The 21,156-nt window shown below is 32.4% G+C and overlaps 2 protein-coding genes across 8 annotated transcripts in view; one reads left to right on the plus strand and one right to left on the minus strand.

Annotated features, from left to right (window-relative positions):
- Positions 1-11,564, minus strand: LOC148626874 (uncharacterized). 2 transcript variants are annotated; one of them, XM_088554057.1, is made up of 6 exons: positions 11,401-11,488; positions 10,501-10,541; positions 3,748-3,889; positions 3,178-3,329; positions 2,518-2,717; positions 1-2,248 (listed from the first exon to the last, which is right to left on the minus strand). In XM_088554057.1, exons 3-6 carry the CDS (start codon positions 3,887-3,889, stop codon positions 1,738-1,740), a joined length of 1,005 nt encoding a protein of 334 aa, XP_088410183.1. In that variant the 5' UTR covers positions 10,501-10,541; positions 11,401-11,488; the 3' UTR covers positions 1-1,737. The 2 variants fall into 2 exon arrangements, with proteins under 2 accessions (XP_088410183.1, XP_088410094.1); XM_088553968.1 differs by lacking the exon at positions 10,501-10,541 and having other exon boundaries at positions 11,401-11,564.
- LOC148626875 (isocitrate dehydrogenase [NAD] subunit gamma, mitochondrial-like) overlaps positions 11,522-21,156 on the plus strand; it is a 21,073-nt gene continuing 11,438 nt past the window's right edge. For all 6 annotated transcript variants that reach the window (XR_015916906.1, XR_015916900.1, XR_015916903.1 and 3 more), the window contains exons 1-9: positions 11,522-11,637; positions 14,975-15,028; positions 15,437-15,531; positions 15,961-16,076; positions 17,882-17,939; positions 18,573-18,705; positions 19,566-19,699; positions 19,960-20,062; positions 20,896-21,042. Coding sequence is in view for 3 of the 6 variants with exons in the window: in XM_088553552.1 (XP_088409678.1) it covers positions 11,566-11,637; positions 14,975-15,028; positions 15,437-15,531; positions 15,961-16,076; positions 17,882-17,939; positions 18,573-18,705; positions 19,566-19,699; positions 19,960-20,062; positions 20,896-21,042 (912 nt within the window). In the remaining 3 variants the exon portion in view is untranslated. The remainder of the gene's footprint in view (positions 11,638-14,974; positions 15,029-15,436; positions 15,532-15,960; positions 16,077-17,881; positions 17,940-18,572; positions 18,706-19,565; positions 19,700-19,959; positions 20,063-20,895; positions 21,043-21,156) is intronic.

Below are 21,156 nucleotides of genomic sequence, written 5' to 3' on the forward strand. Positions count from 1 at the left end.
TATCTTGACATTTTTTTATTAAAACTTATAACATTTTATTCAAATACAAAAATTGTCTCAACAAACAAAGTACATAAAACAAGATTCTACAAGTTTGACATCTAATATAGCAATATGAAATTGATAAAGAATATGAAAATAATGTAAATAAACAGCTGCATGAAAGCAGGTGACATGACTGCCACCTTCAACTGCATTTTTAAGTCCCAAAGCTCAGAAACAAAAACAGTGTCACCATAGTTGCAGACACAAAGAGACCCTATTGGAAATAAACCACATGGCTTTCATGGGTTATCCCAATTAGGTATCAACAATTCATACATTTTTTTCTTACTTTTCAATGTTTAATGCAATGAACCTGTTTAATGTAATTAATCATCATAGAATGGTTATAAATACCATTTAACTTTTATATCACTTATTAATCCTGCCATTTTTGTGAGTATTTATGCAAATTGTATTGTTTATGTTGATATTTAATCAATTAAAACTATCTATGTGAATTATTCTATTGACTAAATTTTTTTTTATCTGATATGGTTTTCAAGATATAAATCTGAAAAAAACAGCAAAGGATGTCATTTCGGCCTTCCAGAGACAATAACTTTATGCAGGAATTGATAAAAGAAAATGAATGACACTTGTTTACATATTTGCCCTGTGGCATTTTTGGCAGGAGTCTTGCCAAGTATACACTTGATCTGTAAAACACACCATAAAACAATATCATATCAAAACTCAATTAAGGGTCGACAAATTTACACTTGATCTGTAACAAGATCATATCAAAAATCAATATTTGCAAATTACATAGGACAAAATCAGCCAGAATGAAAGACTTTTGTTAATTTATTTGGCCATGCTGGTAGGGACTAAAATGTCCTTTGATAATAGCACTGTATGAATTACACCACTAATATCAAATCATATCATTTTTTCCATAATAGAAAGGAAGTCCATTAAGACAACTATTCACTAGGTGGAAACTTAGTTATGGCAAACTGTACAAGAAAGAGTGAATTAATAAACAAATAATGTCATATACATTACATTGTATTAATAAAATGTTTAAAACCAATACATGATTCACTTAAACACTATCAAATATGTTATTCTAAACATGGTTAATAAAAAATACTAAAACAATCAGAATAGTTAAAAAACAACAATATGCAATAAGAACTTTAATAAATAAATCAACAAAAGTTCAACAAAACTGATATAGAACAATTAAGTAATGTAATCGTTAAGGTGATCAAAGTCATGGTTTGTTTTGGGTATCAGAAAACAACACCATCCAATTCCAAAAAGGCATCCTAATGTCCATTTACCAAAACAAAAACGAAATTTTGGATTCTATCAGTAGGACATTAAATAAAGTAAAAACAAATTTTAAAAACTAAATATATATGAAAACAATGCACATGTAAATACATGATATGACTGCATGTTTTCTAAGGTCCCATAGCTCTGAAACAAGACAGAAAACAATTATTAACAAAAGGGAGCTAAGGAAAGTGAAAAAAAACAATGACTAGAACAGAAACAAAAAAAAACAAAAACAAAAACAAAAAAAAACATGAAATTTGCTTACATGTTCATAATCGCATGATTCAGTGCTGAAAAATGATTTTGCATTATTTATTAGACATTTGTCATTTTCACACTTCAGTATCTTCAGATAATAAGAATGCGATGAAAACTGAACACAACATTTTAGATGGCAGTAGGTCAAAACTAATAAATGATATCCACTAAAATATAATCTTTAAGAATCTTTGGCAAGGCAAGCATAGAGACTTTTTCCTCCAATGCATTGTTCAACAACCTCCTGATATTTACACGACATATTTCCTTCAACATACATGGATTGGCACACCTCTGGTAAACATAATCAAGCAAACTAGGACATCTCTCTTCCATCTTAATGTAAATATGTTGTTTAAAGGATTTATCTACACTGGCATTATATCCTTCTGATAATAAATACTTCACCATCTGAGGATTAAAGTTTGTACAGGCAAGAGTCAAGGGAGATAAATATGATGATGAGTACATTTTACATCCTGCTAGAATCAAAGTTTTCACATTGTTTATTTTCCCTTCCTGGACTGCTATAAGAAATGGTGTCTCCCCAATATGATTCTTCTTGTGAACACTAGCTCCAGCAGAGATAAGACTTTTGACAATACTGAAGTCATTAGCTTGTACTGCATAATGTAATGCTGTCTCTCCCTCTGATGTAGGACTGAAAGATTAAAACACTTAATTCATAAATGTGATAAAGAGAGAAAAAATGGCCAGGTTATTTAATTTATATTCATACAATGTATATAAACCAAATTAACAAAAAAAGAATTATCTGTAAGTTTTATTTCAAATAATAATTATACTCCTTACGTCATTCATAAAGCATTTCAATTAATACACAAATATAGTTCGTATCCAAACTAAGTAAATCAAAAATGAAATTTTACAGTCATTAACTTGCTGCAATGTTATTTATGAGGAACATACACATCAACAGCAACACCATGTCTGATAAGTAGATCAACCACTTCCTTCTGTTCTGTTAACACTGCTAACTGTAATGCTGACTGTTTTGTTAATGTATTCTTGGAGTTAATATCAACACCAGCATGTAATAAGGTTTCTATAACTTCTGTTCTTCCGTGAACAATGGCTTCATGGATGGGACGATCACCATATAAAGTTGGCTATGTAGGTATAAAAAAACATTTGAATTACTATTACCACAAACATATAGCTAAGAATAAAAACGAAAATAACACTGATACCATTATAATACTGGTAGAAAATCTGTCATCAAACTTGATCTCAACTCTACCCTGTTTGTTGAAATGGTTAATTGTAAATAGAACCTTGGCATACCATTAGTAAATATTGATGCCCAAGATAGAAATAAATTACTGTTATTAATGCTTGGACCTATTAATGTTTTCCTTTGTCAATTAAATAATGTAATTTAAAAGTTAAAATTTGAAGCCATTTTACTCATGTAATTATAAACCATATTTCAAGTAAAAGAATAATACACAATGATAAAAAAACTATGATTTTATTAATCTAGCAAAAGTCTCCTGATGAATAATAAGTTTCAAAAGCCAAAATGGTTATCACAGCTCAATTTTTTTTAAAAAGCAGAATTGTTCTTACATGGTTGAGATTACAGCCAGCTTTGATGAGTTCCTGTACAATTTGAGTGTTTCCAAGTATACAGGCATGAGACATAGCTGTCCTTCCAATACGGTCCTGCAAGTGTGTATCAGCACCAAGGGCCAATAGTTTTATCACAACTTTTTCAAGTCCTGTCAAACAAATGAAAGCATGAAAGAAATCAAACTGATAGAGAAAACTGTTTAATAAGAATAAGATTACATATAACTACATAAATATATTCTGGCAAAAAAACCTATACAAGTAGTTCAATATATAAATTAATAAAATTGGCTATGCAGTAATAAAATATCAATGCAACATGTATATTATTTATCTTAACAATGTAGATTTCATAGTACTATAAACATGATACCTTTATATCAAAGTACTAATGTAATTTTTAGTCTTTCTTAAAGTGAAAATTACAAAACTAATTCTTACTACAATGTAACAGGAACATGTGGCTTCAAGACCACAACCTGACTTAGTTTATTGGAAGAACTGATTAGCACAAATTTAAAGGAAATGGCAAGTACATTTGTATAATAAAGGAATTGTTCTACGTACCCAATTTTGTAGACAGTATGAGCGGTGTTGTATCTTTGTAGGCTGTACAGTTGACATTGTAACCAGGCGTAATAATCAGTGCTAAAGCTTTATCAACATCCTGCATCTTTACAGCCGATATAAACATTTTATTTGCTGCCATCTATATTTGAATAATAATACATGGTTGGTATTATCATCTTTTGTACACCAATATCAGTAAAAAATACCAACATTTATATAATTCCATTTCATTACAATGATCATATCAATAATTTAAATTTTGGTGTTAAATGTGTTAAAAATTGTGAAAAGATTTTGCAATGCTTTCAGTTCAAAATTTCAGTGACATAATTATTCTGATACAAATAAACTTATCAATGCTGTTGCAACTACAGAGCACAATGAATTAAAATTATTCAATAATCTAAGCCACGAATCATATGCAGGACCCATGGCACTGCATACCAAACACCCAACAAGACCTGCACAGCTAACTAAAAAAAAATCCACCTGAAGAATAAAAGAGTAATCATGGGAACCAAGATTCTAGCAGAAATCAAAAGAATGCAATCCAGGGACAAAGACTTAATGCACACAACAAAGAACAAAAGTCTGTAGATGAACACTTGTTTAGCGAGTGTATCAGTGTTGAGGGTACAGTTTCTGTAGAAACATCAGTTTTCGCTTATCGACTACGACTGGAATGTGAGATAAATCCAACATGCTTTCACAAATGTCGGATCGTGTCCTTCTGTGAAATCCTTGAATGTGTTTGACAATCGAAAGTGTTGGAAAGTGTTCAGTTTGCATAAATCCTTCTGAGTGTAAGTGTTCCATAATTCACTACTATACAGAACTGTAGGTAAAACTATTTTATTGTAAAGATTTGTTACTGTCAATGGATTCATTAGATGGGAACCCATTCCAACAATGGCGAAGTACGCGTTTCTAGCAGTGTGACATGACAAGTTAATGTCGGATGCGCAACTTAAGTCAGTAGTTCTCAATATGCTTAAGTGTTTCACGGAATTAACTGGATTGAGATAAGTATTTCCAAGTTTAAAGGTAAGTTTTGAATGTTCTTTATTCTTTTTTGGAGTATAACATAAGACGGTCGATATATCAGGATTGAATTTGAACCTCCATTTCTGAGAATAACATAACGCAGTATTCAACATTTCCTGAAGACCATTCGGTGTAATATTAATGCAAGCAACATCATCAGCTAATGATGGATTGCAGGTCGTCAAGTTCCCAATGTTGGCACATGATTTCGCTGATTGCAGTTGATTGAGGTGATCGTTAATATGTACATGTACTTGATATAGTAAGCCTGATAGCACACCACCCTGACGAACTCACTGCTTGATTTTGAATTTCTCAGAATTAAAGCCATTGCACATTACTGAACTTGTGATATTTTGGTAACAATCATGTATGATTTTCAGGTATATTTTGTGTATTCCTATTTCATGAAGTTTATATATCAAGCCAGAGTGCCACACAGTGTCAAATGCACGTGAACTATCCAAAAACGCTACATACTATTTACTGTTCAGCTCAAAGTTATAATAAAAAGTTTCTTGGAAGTTAAATGAAGCAGTTACACTGCTTAAGGTAGATTGAAAGCCTTGTTGTTGTATATTTGGAAAATGAGTCTGTTGTTGTGATAAGCATAATGACAAACGGTCCTTCAGAACGGATTCAAAAAGTTCATATAATGCTGGTAGTAACGACATTGGTCGGCAACTCCGATGATCTGATATAACTTTTCCTCCTCCTTTATAAATCGGTACCAGTGTTCCATGTTTCCAACATTTCGGAATTTTACCTTGTCGTAAACATGCATTAAACAAATTTAGAATTTCACGTTTGAATTTTGCTCCACAGTGACGCAAGTGTTCGTTTTGCAATTTGTCGAAGCCTGGAGCTTTTAGTAGTTTCAGATTATTTATTGCCTTTTCTAGTTCGTCAATAGAGACCAAACCATCTGGTATATCCAAATGTTCATTGAGAGGTGTTTATAGAATGTCATGCAACGTTCGATCTGCTAGTTTTAAAATGTATATCTTGGTCGTTCTCTGGCGACGGTGTGTAAACATCACTACAGTGTTCTATGAAAATATCTGATATTTCTTATGGAAGGTCACTAGATTTGTCATTGTAGGTGAGTTTAGAGAGTACTGGCTTTTTACGTTGTTTTCGTCGTGAAATAACTTTCCAAAATAAACGTACGTCGCAACCTGCTGCTTTATCAATGTCTTCAAACGTTTTATTCATATAGTCTTCGCATGTTTTGCTTTGAGAAGCAGGAACATTGTTTTTGGCAGATTTATAATACGTATATGAAGGAAAGTCGTGGCCTCTAGGTCGACCTTCTGAAATCCATTGTTGGCGAGCTAATCGTTCGGTGCGATGAGCAAGTTTTACATCGTCATTCCAGTATGGCTTTATTAATCTATTAAAGCGGTTATAGGGTATACACGATTCAGCTGTCGACAACAATAATTCAGTAAGTTGTTGAGCAGTTGCGTCAATATCACAATTTGTCGAAATTCTAAGATTGTTTACAGAAATTTGGTCATTAGTTAATTTTCTATCCCTTTTGATGTCTAGTTCTGTCGCTTTATGCCATTATGGCCAAGCAAGATCACTAGTATGAATCAATATCGCCATCACAGGAATATCAATGTTGATAATAATAGGCAGATGATCGGTCGTATTAGCTAATGTTCCTTCTTCTACGACAGTGCTGGATTTACTAAAATATTTAAAGTATTATCCACAAGAATGTAATCAAGTGTGGTTTTGCAGGTAATATAGGTATATGTCGACCCGACGCACATTTTGTTTACAGGGACCATTCCGTTATTTAAGATAAGATCGGAAAACTCGGTGGATTTATAAACATTAGTATGATACAGGTCTCGTTAGATAACACTAGTATTAAAGTATCCTCCGACTATTACATATCCGTATCGTGAGTAGAAATTGATGTAGTCATTCAAAATATTAATTTCATACTTGTATTCATCAATGTTGCTGTTTGACGGTAACTACACGGAAAATATGAATATAGACTGATTTGATCTCGTCTTGAATTCTACCCCGATGATGTGTTCTGATTGATTACATTCGAGTTGGGTAACATTGAGATTTATTTCGTTACAGCGTAAGATTGCTACGCCTCCTTTACCGCATCTATAAGTCTCTTGTTTCACAGATCTGCAGAAGCGTAAGACGTATAATTACGATCAATGCTATTCAGGAAGTTCAAAGAATGTTTAAGCAATTTATGTTCACTTATTAAAGCTATGTCGCATCGGCTATACTGAAACATGCAGACGACATAATCCCTCAAATGTTCCAAACAACAACTGATAACATTATCAATATTAAGATTATGGACGTACTGTTCATGATGATTGGTGTGAATTTTGCTAAGTTAACCAATCGTTCCATTCCATTCGCGATCGTTATAGGAGAGTTCTTCGTGGTGTCATCACTTACCTGTGATTTGGTTTTGGTTGACAAAAAACCCATTGAGTGGCATGGGGCATCAACTTTAAATCATCATAACTTTTTCGTTTTTAAAATAATTGAAAAATTCTTTTAAGTCACTAAACTGCCAATAAAACTCTTTTTATCCATGGAATTTTTAAATCAATATTCAGTAATTAGACTATATGAGCATAAAATTTTAATTATAATTTTATATGAAAATAGAGGTTTACATATAAATATCGTTTCAATTTTTTTCTTCAAGTGAAACAGTTATAAATTAACATGTAACATATGAATTCTTTTGTGTAAATGAAACATTTTACAGAACCAAAATTGGACGTAAAATAACAAAGCTATAATGTTTCGAAAATTGGTATTCTAATCATCAAATTGTTAATTGTTTATTTAGCTGTATATTTGTCAACCAATTTGACACTTAATGATATGCAAATTAGTGAATATGACATCACTAATGTAATTGGCGAACTCTGCTACACCAATGTCGACATATCATTCCAGAAAGCCAGAAGGGAAAGAGTAGTATTTATTTCCCTGTATAAGGTTGACCAATCGTGTACCCTATTCAGATGAAAGGAAGTAGAACATTGAAAGAACAGATTGGTGTACTAACAAAGTTTGTAATGATGATTTCTCTCTCTCAGATTCTTAAAGGATTAAAGTTTTTAAAAAAAAAATAAGTTTATTTTTTTATCCTTCAAAATGCATAGTTTATGAAATTATAAAAAGACTGCATATTACAAATGAGTGAGGAACCAAAAAAAATGCAAAACTTCCTGTACCTTCAAACTTTTGATGGTGGTTGAAAAAAAAAGATGGTCAACCTCTATTCCCATGGTGATTTTTTAATCTCTAGATGAAAGTATTACAACAAAAAATGGTTTTCAAGTCCTAGTTTTAATTAGACATTACTGAAAAACTTGAAAAGGTTAGTATTGTCGGCTATAGAAAAATAAATACTACCGTTTTCAATGTCAATGTTAGTAACATAGAAGCATGAAGTTTTTTACGGTTTACGACTTGAAAGATGTCCTTGTTCGACTGCGTATTGAAGGAACTTCGTTCACTTTCATGATTTGTACTCGAAGTTGACCTATAATTTACAGGAAGCATGAAGTTTTTTACGGTTTACGGCTTGAAAGATGTCCTTCTTCGACTGCGTATTGAAGGAACTTCGTTCACTTTCATGATTTGTACTCGAAGTTGACCTATAATTTACAGGATGCGGGGTTTCTGATGACATATTCACACATACCGGAATTCGATATGATTTCACGTTTTCGTGCAGAAGCCGGTTTTGAACAACTGAACTATATAACTTTCGATTTGAGGTTGACATTTCGTAGTAGCTAACGTTCATTGGTGGAATCAAATGTAACTTGGGATCATCATTACAGCTAATTGGCTCAAAATTGTCTCTATAATTTAGATCTGAGTCAGTATTCTCTTTTAACGTAGATTTCTCTATCGCCGCATTGTGTACAGTGTTTGTATTATCGCCTAAGGAGGTCACACTGTTTCCCCGACTAATCTCACTATCTGTAGACATGACGTTTGATTGTTTAACGGGTGATTGAATTTTCCTAATTGACTTTTGAATAGAATTTATACACCCGCTATTTTTTTTTCACTTCAGTTTTCAGATCTGACATTTTCTAACAGTACCTATTAAAGTCAAATACACCAATGCTTTCAAGTGCAGTCAAATGTTTTGACAGTAGATTCAGATTTTTTTAATTTTCGGTTGAAATTTGGCTTGAAAACGATCAAAAGTATTAAAGTTAGCTTCTACAATATCCTCAAGTTCAGTTATTTTATCTTTCAATTCTTTTTCTCGTTCGTCTTTAGACTTTAACAACTTTTCAAGGGTGGCAACTCTCTCTACGAGCGACTATATGACTACGGACATTTCAACATTGTGAACTGGGTTTTCAGTTTGTTCATTTTTTACACTCTCTTTTTTTTGTTTTGAAGATGCCATTCTATAACATTTTACTAAGGCTGACAAAATATTACTGGCATTATACCGGCGTCGGGTCGTTTCGCCCTTTTTCCCCTTCGCCCTCTCGTTGTTTCGCCCTTTATCCCGTTCGTCCGGGTTGTTTCACCCTTACTGCAGGGTCGTTTCGCCCTCATTGGATATACATGTGTTTAATTGGCTTGTGTTGTGACAGGTAAGAATACATGTTTATTCTGTGAATAAAAACTTGAATGTTTGTATAGTAGGGGTTGATCTAATTGTTAAATTGATGAGGATAAGAAGTCATTGAGTGGCATTGGTGGTGGTGGTGGTGGTAAAGGTAGGTCCACATCCATCAGGTCGTAGGAGCTCAAGTTGCTGAAATTGAGTGGCGATGGTGGTAGTGGCAAGTCGTCGAAGTTAGTAGGCGTGAGTGGTGGCGCATCAAAGGTTTGAGTAGGTGGTGGAGTTAATGGTGGTACATCATAGGATTGAGTTGGTGGTGGCACATCAAAGGATTGAGTTTGTGGTGGTACATCAAAGGATTGAGTTTGTGGTGGCACATCAAAGGATTGAGTTTGTGGTGGTACATCAAAGGATTGAGTTTGTGGTGGCACATCAGAGGATTGAGTTGGTGGTTGGGAGGCATCTGGCCAGTTGGACGTCTCACATGGTCTACATACAAAGTGGATGTTTGCACCTGACTTAACGGCATTGCGGTATTGCAGTTGTGTAATACCCGTGTTACATATATGATGTTGCCATTTCTGACAAACATCGCATGTAATGGCGTGCTGTCGGCCAGTTACTGGTCGGGAACACTCTATGCAGAGTTCAGTAGGCATACTGGAGTTGTTTGGGAATGCCGGATGATCCCATGGAACTTGTATTTAAGCACCTCGGTGAACGATGCCCAAGCTATTCGATCTTAAGATCAAACGATTACCGCAATCAATGCAATTACATACGGGTTAAAACATTATATACTATTGCAAATTAATTAAGTTTAATACTGAAGCTGTGAATTCAATTATACAAAGGTATAGTGTAGATCAATTTAGAACTAATTATGTTAAATGCTGAAGCTGTGAATACAATTAAATATGGGTCAATAAATTACCTACTATTAAACATTAATTGATTTAATTGCTGAAGCTGTGAATGAAATTAGCAAAAATTTAATTGAAAAGAAAAGATAATGCATTCTATATTGTTTTTGACAAGCTGTCTATGCAGTTATGCAATATTCCGAGAGAGAGAGAGAGAGAGATCTAAATAAATATACAAACTATTCAACATTTGTAGGGGCAAAATCTTCCATTTTTTTTTTCTAAATAAATAAATAAATAAATAAATAAATGTCTACGGAGGATCGAGAGAATTCAATAATTGCCTAAGGGCAAAAAGCTCCCACCTTTTTTAACAGAAGAAATAAATACATAAAAATGGAGGGATAAAATGACACATAAACGAACTCTTTATAATGTATCATCAACTATTTATTTGTTGTAATGATACATAAACGAATTAGAGAGGGCGAAACGACTCGCATCGAGAACGAAGGCTAAAATAGTAGTAAATAATATTTATAAGGAGAAATTCCTTATTAATAAGGAAAGGGCGAAACGACCCACCATAAAGGGCGAAACAACTCAGGGCGAAAGAACCCAGGGCGAAGGAGAAAAAGGGCGAAACGACCCGGAACCCATTATACCTAGGACACTCAATTTTAATGCCTAACAAAACTCAGAAGTCACATAATCAGTAAATTAATACCAGTCCAGATACAGTAAGTCTTTTTTTTTTTTAAAGTTCAAACCCATGTTTGTTATTACTAACATAAATTGTAAACAAGATATTTCCCTGTTAAAAAAGAAGAAAGGACTTTGCATCTGAGACCATTGCCATTGGCATTATAAATTACTGTTAATAGTGTTATACATTTAGAGAATAATTTAACTGTAAACAATATGTTGCGACACATAATGTGCGTTTATAGTAATTACTCTTTCAATCATTAACTCCATTTCTTATTGCAACCGTTGTATTTTCATGTTCATTCTGTACGGTGCACTGGTTCAGTGCGGCAGTGGGCCACTGCTTTGTGAATAAAGTATTTGCATTCTTGTATCGCGTCAACACAGTTCATTTCATGAAAGGTAAAGGAAGTGGTATAAGTATTCATTTACCACAAAAATGTATGTCCCACCATTCCTTATTGGTGCAAAAATCATGAATTATGTGTAATTCTAGCAAAATAGTTTGTTTTGGTTCCACCACCAGATCTGTTTCGTTTTTTATTCAACTTCCGAAAAAGTTGAAGGTCATTTAGAACACTTCCGGCGATTTTCGAAATGCATCGGTCACTCTTTGGGCAGTTTTCAAGACTTATAAATTTTGCCCAGAAGGAATATACTAAAACTTTGGTATACTATATTTTGTAAAAAGTTGACCTTCTTTAAGTTTAGTAAGATTGAGTTTGTCAAAATGGTCCAGAGTCCTTTAAGAACGTCAACTTTGAATAGTTCATCATCATCGTGTGTCGCCTCAATTTAACTTTAAAGTAAAGTAAAGTAAATTTAATTTAAAGTCGGCATATATGTACAAATAACAAATAACACGAGCACTGAAGTGCTCTTTAACGACTACAAATAAATAAATAAATAAAAAGCATGCATGCACAAACTAAAGGAGTGGAAACAAAAGTTTTCTAATCTTACAATGCCAGTGAGCAGGTGGCTATGCCTTGCTGATCAGTGATCACTGTAACACCTGAAAATAAAGCATAATAAATTAGAAACAAAATATAAAATAAGCATGGGCAACTAAAACTGGTGTTTAAAATAAAGGGAGCAAAATGAAACAGGTTTAAGTTTCTCGGGCAGGAGGCAGACCACCATGAAACTTGCATGAACTACAAAAACATTTTTGATCACCGCACCAGCTACTAATATAGTTTTTGAACTGGTCAATAGATGTGATCTCTCTGGCCGAATTTGGAAGTTCGTTCCATAATTTGGCTGCCTTGTACCTGAAAGACTTTTTACCGTATGCTGTAGTTCTGGGCTGGGGTACCACTGCTTTTTTTACATACCTAAAATTATAAGAATTATTTCTTATTTCAACTAAATCTTGTATAAGACAAGGGCTCATTTTATTAATTATTTTGAAGGTCTCCAAGGCAATTGTGCGCATCCTTCTTGTTTTCAGAGATGGTAATTTTGATTTGTCCAAAAGCGAATCATATGTACTGTCAAAGTCATCATAAATAAAACGGAGCGCACGTTCTTGAATTTTCTCAATTTTTGCTGAATTTGTTTGGCTACAGAAGTGCCAGCTAAAAGGGCAGTAGCTAAAATTTGACATAATGAAAGAATAATAAATGGTTAGTTTCCCAAGCCTAGTTAAATTTGATATCATCTTGTAGACATTTAATTACAACATCATTAGATTTATCAGATTTTGGCAAAGTGTTATCATCTGCATAGTTATACAGAGAACAATGTTTAACAAAATAAAATATATCGTTGATGAAAATATTGAACAAAATAGGTCCTAAAATAGAGCCTTGTGGTATCCCTTTGTAAATATTTTTCATTGAGGTGAGAGTTTGGTTAATTTTTACACATTGCGTTCTCTCAGATAAATAGCTGTGAAGTAAATTTAAAGCTTGTGTAGACAGGCTGTAAGTCTTTAGTTTGAGAAGTAGTAGATCATGAGGAAGGCAATCAGAAGCCTTAGACAGGTCCATCAGAATAGCAGCAAGATACTCATTTTTATCGAAAGCTTTTTTCCAGTCTTCAATCACACGGAATAAAGTTGACTGACATCCAAAGCCTGATCGAAAAGTGGCCAAATAAGGATTGTAGATAGTGTCAAAATACTTGACAAGCTGAGATTCAATAGAATTTTCAAAAATTTTTGAAATGGTTCCAAGGACACTGACAGGTTACTAATTTACATTTCAACATGGCTCAATGGTCGACAGAAAACCAACAAGTATAAATGTTTTTGTGGATAAAGAAGCCTAAATATCCAAAATCATTCCCTAAATCAGTAAGCCAAAAATTCCCCAATTATTCTCTGGAATGTTACATTCCTTTGAGAAAAAAGGCAAAACCATAAATAGGTCAGAAACAAAGAACATACAGACTGTAACGGTCTTAAAGTATAGAAACAGTGTGATACACACCTGAACTGGGTATCTGTAGAAGAAGCAATAAACTATGCCGCACACTTGCTTAAATATTCAGTTCAAAATGAATCAACCAGTCTGAGCTAGTATATCAACTCAAATGTTATGAACTCAATTTAGGTAAAACTCATTTTGAAATAAACTGAACTTATATAAAATACTGAGACTCGAACAATAATATTAAAATATCAACAAGCTACAGTCACCTCTGTTACATAGGTATTTTATTGTCCTTCGGTTGACCAGCACAACAGTTTGAATAGAGTTTACCTTTAATATATGGGTAACATCTCAAACTTTACCTCAGCTTAGTTTATTTTGGCACTCTGCAGAATTGATAGAAAATGCACAGCAATCAAGTTAAGACTTTTATTTAAGAAGACAACATAACACTTTAATGCATTTTGCTGTTAACAGTCATCATAGAGGGCATTTTCTCTATGAGCCCTGTAGTTATTATTTCTCTTCTAAGTCATAGGGAAACTTATAAGCATAAAACTTATATATCTAAATGTCAGTTTTACAAACACTATAGTTTTACAATTTCAAGTTATATGGTATCATAGGATAATAAGTTATCAATTTTCTTTAATATTTTATGCTGAACTATGATTATTTTGCTGTACTTAAACTCTTTTTTTGAAGATATTTAACATACTATCTTCTTTTGCTTTTTATTCAGATGTATAATATGCTCTGTAAATTGAGTATCCAACTGAAGTAGTAAAACAGTTATAAGGAAAATAGTTTTTATTGGAAATTTTATATCCAAAAATTAAATGAGTAAGGCTAATTTGCATATCAAATTTGACAAGTTAGAGTATTTTAGATACATGTATCTTTTCCCAAAAGCAGTATAAATATAAACAAATAATGAAAAAATTTGACAATATTTATTGCCTTAATTTTTCGTCACTTTTCATTTTTGGGAAATTTTTTAATTTTTAAGTTCCTAAATTTTACCTCAAGAAGAATTTCTGCAGGGTTGTTCAAAAATTGCATGTAAGTTTATTTTTAGTAAAATGTAAAGGACCAGAGCAAGAAAGAAGATGATTTATATTATTGTTTGTATACAACTTCAATTCTAATCATTGTACATACAATAATTTTGTAAAAGCATTTTTTTTTAACAAAATGTGCATTGAAAGTTTTTAATATTCATTATCTTTAATGTTGTGTAGTTTGAAACATTAAAGATTTTAATATTTTAAAATGGAATAAAACTTGAATTTTAATCATCTAGGTTCAGTCAAATTTTAAATTATTCTGAAGCGCACAGGTTTGTCTGTAGTCAGAGAGAAACTTGTGGTGAAAAGTCTATATTTGTTAAAAGGTGAAGATGAACCTCAACTGCACTTTGCAATTTCCAATGTTCCACCAGTTCATGTTCCATGTGACAAATGTTCATGTACAAATTTACAAGAGAAAAAAAACAACATGAATCTAAGCCTCATTCATTCCAGAGGAGCAGACTTGTTATACAATGTGCCTATAATCTGTATGTTTTCTAACAATCTATCACTCATGCTAGGACAATTTCATCCCAAATCAAAATTGTTATTTTGTAGCCACCAAGAGTTCAGACAGCTTACTATTCACAAGTACATACAGAACCAAAGAAGGTAATATGTAAAATGTATTACTAGTATTTAAAATTTGTGTACCTTTCCCCATATATAAAATTATTAGTATTATAGTTTAAGAACAACTAAAAAGATATTATTGAAATGAAAACAAAAGTCATCATTGAAACACATTTTATGAGAAATGATGTTCTGTTGGGAAGATGACTATTGTACCAAATATCTTAAAATATGAATTAATAAATCATCATCATCTGACACATGCCTAGTAAATGACTTTTTAAAAATTTCTTTTTTCTTACAGTAAGTAAGTATTAACATGGAAAACCAGTTTAGTCTTCATCACTTGCTGGTCAAACTGCAAATTATTTTCATTTCACAAATTTTATAGACATTTGCCCACTCCCATTCCATAAAAATAAAAATGAATTATTATTTTTATTCCAGACTTTGTCACGATATGGAGGCCGAAATACTGTGACATTAATGACTGGGGATGGTGTTGGTCCAGAGCTTATGTCACATGTTCAGGAAGTTTTCAGGTAAGTATAGGAAGTCTTTGGTAATTATTTTTTTCAATGTTCAAGAGCAGATAAATGATTAAAATTGAAAGTCAAGATAACAGATAATATGTGTGTCCATTTTACTAAGTCTGCACTGTTAAGAGTTCTAGCTCGGAAAGCATTAGATGCATTGTGTGTTAGTACTACCGGTATATCAATATTATCAGTACTGTAAAATGATAATCAGGGGCACCAGGATTTGAGTTGTGATTAAAAGAATTTAATACAAGAATAATGAATAGACATGGCAAATAATAGATCATCAAAATAACACATTAAGAAACAAAAGTAAATGAGCTTCCTGGACACCACAACAATCGATCAATCAATCTAAAAAGTAGAATCTCTTTTATTTCTCAATTTACACATAAAAGCTTTTGGCATGAGATTTTTATTTTATATTTTCAGACATGCAGGAGCCCCAATAGATTTTGAACAAGTAGAGATAAATGCTGCTACTGCAAGTCCTGAGATAATGCATGGAGCTCTTCTTTCTGTTCAGAGAAATGGTGTTGCCATTAAAGGTAAACTGAACCTGTAAATTTAAACAAACAAATCTCTATAAAAATACATTTCTAGCTTTCAACGTGGAGTAGCAATCACTTAAAGTAGTTTGTAGGCAATACAAATAATAACTTATAGCTTCTTCCATTGTAACCATAGATCCGGAAACAGTCAAAAATGCCAGTCATTGACCGACAAATTCTGCAAATGACCGACGACTAATTTCCAATATCGGCCATAAAAAAAATTGTCAACTCTTATAAATTACGGTGTGCATGGTTGTATTAGTGTATAAACATCCTGTCTACCAGTTTCTTAATTGTTTATCAGAAATGAATTGACAGGTGTGTGTCAATTTTAGCCGATGTGCAGCCACCTATGACTGTGATTGACCTGTAACTGATTAATTGATTGCATAATTGAATTAACGGTACAAGTGCTGCCCCATTGTGTACGCGAATCATTTGCAGTAACTCGGAGAATTTTCATACATTTATTACTTGATGATTAAGAAAAAAGTCCACCATTTTCCCACCAATCTTTCAGAGGTAACGAAAGCACATGGAAATGAAACTATGAATCAGTTGTAGTTTGTAATTATTAATTCATTGTTTGAATCTTTTTAACACAGAAGTCAACAGACCATTTAAATAAATATACAAAATGTGTTAGCAATTTTGTTTTATAAATAATCAATATTTTTTTTTTCATCACTCGGAAGCTTTCAGCTGTTTGCCGGTGTGATGAAAAAGTCCGAGAGATACAATGTTTTGTTTACATGTTAGAACGTCCACTTGCTCTAATATTTTGTAAAAGACAGAGTATGTGATGAAACAACACAATTTCCAATTTTATCTTAAAATAACTACATAAAAAAGTTCATTTTCTGTCTGAGCATGTAAAAGACTGACACAAATGTCTGCTAAGTTTGATAAAATGTCCGGCATGGGCTGTCAAAATTTCTGAACCCTTGATTGTAACATAAGATTTCTTCAATAGAGACAGTTAAATGGAGGTATTTTCTGCATGAACTTTAGCAAGTCCTGAAAGTACTATCATTTAGAATCTCACAACAAAATCTGATAATCCATAAGTTATTATGGAAGACACTCTTATTCTAATTCCTTAAAAGTACAAATTTTTTATTAAAAAGTCAAATTCTCTCAACCTTTGTTTGTAACATCACAAAGCAAAACAACTCCTTTCAATGATGTTACTGCTGAATTCAAATCAATCATCTGCCAACAACGGAACACTCACGTGTGAGATTAGTATTTATCTATGTGTTCAGACTTCAGAGGTAGTAAGACATGCTGGAAATTAGAAAATTAAAAGTACAAAAACAATACAAGTAAAAGCAGCATTACATCAACTGAACAAGTTTCTGACAGGTGTATAAAAATACAGAGGGACTAACATAAGTTTATCTTTTATCATAAATATCTGTTATGAAAAAAATAAAAAAAAACATGTAACTTCTAAGGAATTACACAATAGATGGAGAAAGTGATCTAATACTTTTGATATCAAAGTTGTCACTAATACATGTACTAGGAAACCCATTGTGTTGACACTTTATGTTACATTTGTATTTAACAAAAAGGGTGCTGTGGTTTAGACACTTGACTTACATTACACAATCTGACCCATTCAAGGTCGTCATAGGTCAAGTATTTAATGGACTTACCATAGTTTGTAGATCTTTACCAAATTTCTGAATTTTCAGCTTTCTACCTCTCATCTTCATGACCATGAAAAGACATACAATGTCGTAAAATCCTGATGTTTTGAACATAATTTTTTTTGTTTTTTTTTTTATTTTCAGGAAATATTGAAACAAAATTTGATGATCCAAGTTTTAAGTCAATGAATGTAGAACTCCGGTAGGTAGAAACAGATGAAATTATAATGACTTGTAACAGAGATATTGCTGCAGTATTTTATTTCTCGCCATAAATTAAATGGAAAACAGTTCTTTATAGAAGACATTAAATTATTTTCTAAACAAAACTAACTTTAGATAGCTCGTTACTAGTACTGCTAGTTCCGGTATGCTGAAACTTAGATGTATTGACTGTATATATGTATTTTAAAGTTTAGAAACTTAAAAAGAATCCGTCACAACTGCAACAAAATTTCTCAAAGTTTTGAAGATATGTAGAAATGATACCATTAGTCTTTTGATGTATGCCTGCTAGAGTTGCTGTGTTAGTGTGTTAAACACATAGTTGTAAAATATCAAAGTGGATAATTTGAGGTTACATACAGAATGGCAATAAATTTCAGCTCCAGCTAAAGTTGTTCCCAATTCCTTATAACTCTTAAAATATTTAATATACACCTTAGGATGTGTATTCAGTGATGTGATTCAAGTATATTTCTTATAAGAATTTAAATCTTAGTTTAATACTGATTTATACATGTATGTTGGTTTTTTTTGTCTTTGAAAATTTTGAATGGCTTACAAATTTATTTTTTTTAACTTGAATTTGATCTTCACTTATCATAAATTACAGAACCAAACTGAATTTGTTTGCCAGTGTTGTATGGTGTAGGTCAATACCAGGTGTAAAAACTCGACATAGAAATATTGATCTGATACTGATACGAGAGAACACAGAAGGGGAATACACTAATTTGGAACATGAGGTTAAGTATCATTACACAATGAATTAACTATAACATTACCTCAAAATAACCTTTTTTTATATTATTTGTCATTTTAAGTGTCTATCAAAGTACTATCATAAGTTACCATCTCTATCAAAGAGTAGTCAAGGGAACCAAGGTTATAGCAGTAATCAAAAGAATGTAATCCAGGGACAAAGACCAGACATGGAAAACAGACATACACAACAAAGAACATGAAGTAACTAAAATCATACATACAAAGTAACAAAAGCAAATGAGCAACTAAGACTCCACTAAAAACTGGGAGCATGGACCAGGTGCACCAGTAGGGTAAGCGTCCTCTGCTTTTCTAGAAACACCCGCCGAGTTGCTCATAAAAAGTCAAGTCCAGGGTAGACAAACGAGGAAAGGAAAACTATGACCCGTTGAATAAATCAGTTTTCATGGTGCAGATGGATACACCATAACGATCCACGAGTTCATGATGATGACCATAAAACTTCTGTAATGATGACTTCAATCTTGTAGCAACATAACCTTGTTCAAGAAGCCTATTTGTTAGAGTTCTAGCGCGATACAAAAAGTCTGCATAGTTTCGGCAAGCTCTGGCATAACGTATCAGTTGTGATATGAACACTCCATATGCAGGTGCTGAAGGGATGTTGCCACAGATGAAAGGAAAGTTGACATGACATCTTAGCAACTCCCCCTTATTCTAATTTTCTAAATTGAATTAGGGCCACAAGATCTGAACTAAAAATGTATTTATGCCAAAACTTAACTTCATCTGTGTTTAATGATCCAAAGCATTTCAAATGAAAACATTTTGGTGAAAGGTTCTCTTACTATCACCAAAAGGATAAAGATATTTATTGCAGAATGTTCCAGGTGTTGTGGAGAGTTTGAAAATCATAACATCTGAAAAATCTGTGAAAATTGCAAAATATGCGTTCGATTTTGCAAAACGACACGGGAGGAAAAAAGTCACAGCTATTCATAAAGCTAATATAATGTAAGTAGAAAAAAAATAATGGTTAATAAATAACATGTATATTACAGTTTAATATTTAATGTAAAAAAATTACCAATACATCTAATTTTGGTTTCATGTATAGCTGTCTTTTGTTTAGTTCTTCCAAGGCAAAGTACAATTATATTTATATTAGTATTTTAAAGTAAAGATTCTTATCAATTTGTGTTGTTGCAGTTAGGAAATTAAACTCACATTTGTTTCATTTCATGAAACTAGTATGCATAATTTTCTTACGACAGGAAACTTGGAGATGGGTTATTTTTAGAGAGTTGCCGAAAGGTTGCATGCTTATATCCAGACATAGAGTTTAATGATATGATTATAGACAATGCCAGTATGCAGGTATCTCTTTTTTAAGTTTCTGTGTAAATTTTAAAGTGTAAGTTTTTGTAAGAATCAGGCAAAATTGGAAAAATCAGATACATGCATGTCAAAACCTCACTGATGTGACAATATGATTTCACTCAAGGATGCTGTCTCAATTTGAATAGACCATTATTTTATCTCTGCATTACTGGCTGCGGTAAAAAAAATGAATAGAATGTTAGAAAAAAAAAGATTTTTGAGAGAAGTTATCTGTCCTCAAAATGTTTATTTTCAGTGCATTTCAATGAAATTATGACTCAATTTACCAAAGTGATATGGAAAATGTTGGCTTTTTTCCTTGATTCTGATGGTGCAAATAGCAAGATTAAACTTTTGAAATGGTAGGTTTTTTCATACCATGTTTCACCCACTGCCTGATTCTTTCAGAGACCGACACTTAAATGTTAAAACCATTCTGCTATAACAATTCATACTGATATGAAATGTCTGAACTTTTTTCTTAAATTTTCAATTTCAAGTTTTTGATTGGTCAAAATTTAGGTTGAGGAAGGATTTGAAGAATATCTTAATTTGAAATTTTTTATGAAACCGGGCAAAAACCTTGATTAAACAAGTGTCTACAGAGTTTACATGAGTTGTGACATACTTAGTCAATGGGGCAAAACAAGAAAACATTTCAACAAATAAGTTAAATAAATTTTAGTTCATGTAGCAGATATATTCACTCATATTTCTCAGTAAAAAAATAGAATGCACCCCTAATATGCCTAAACCTTATGTACAAACAAGCTGTATTGTTGGAAAATATATTAGTATTGATACATACTACAATATTCCATTGTGTGTAGATGGTATCACGACCTCAGCAGTTTGATGTACTAGTAATGCCTAACCTGTATGGTAATATCCTGAGTAATATAGCTGCTGGTTTGGTGGGAGGTCCTGGTGTTGTTCCTGGTATGAATATTGGTGAAGATTATGCTGTGTTTGAACTGGTAAGTTCATCATGAATCAATATATGTAGCTCAAACTAATTAGTACTATGAAATGAAAGGTATGTTAACATTGCTTGTTAGTGTTTGTGAAGAAACATGACATATAATGAGAAT

This window comes from Perna viridis, chromosome 1, assembly GCF_037379345.1.
Source record: "Perna viridis isolate PV_CMFRI_1.1 ecotype Kerala chromosome 1, ASM3737934v1, whole genome shotgun sequence".
Lineage (NCBI taxonomy): Eukaryota > Metazoa > Mollusca > Bivalvia > Mytilida > Mytilidae > Perna > Perna viridis.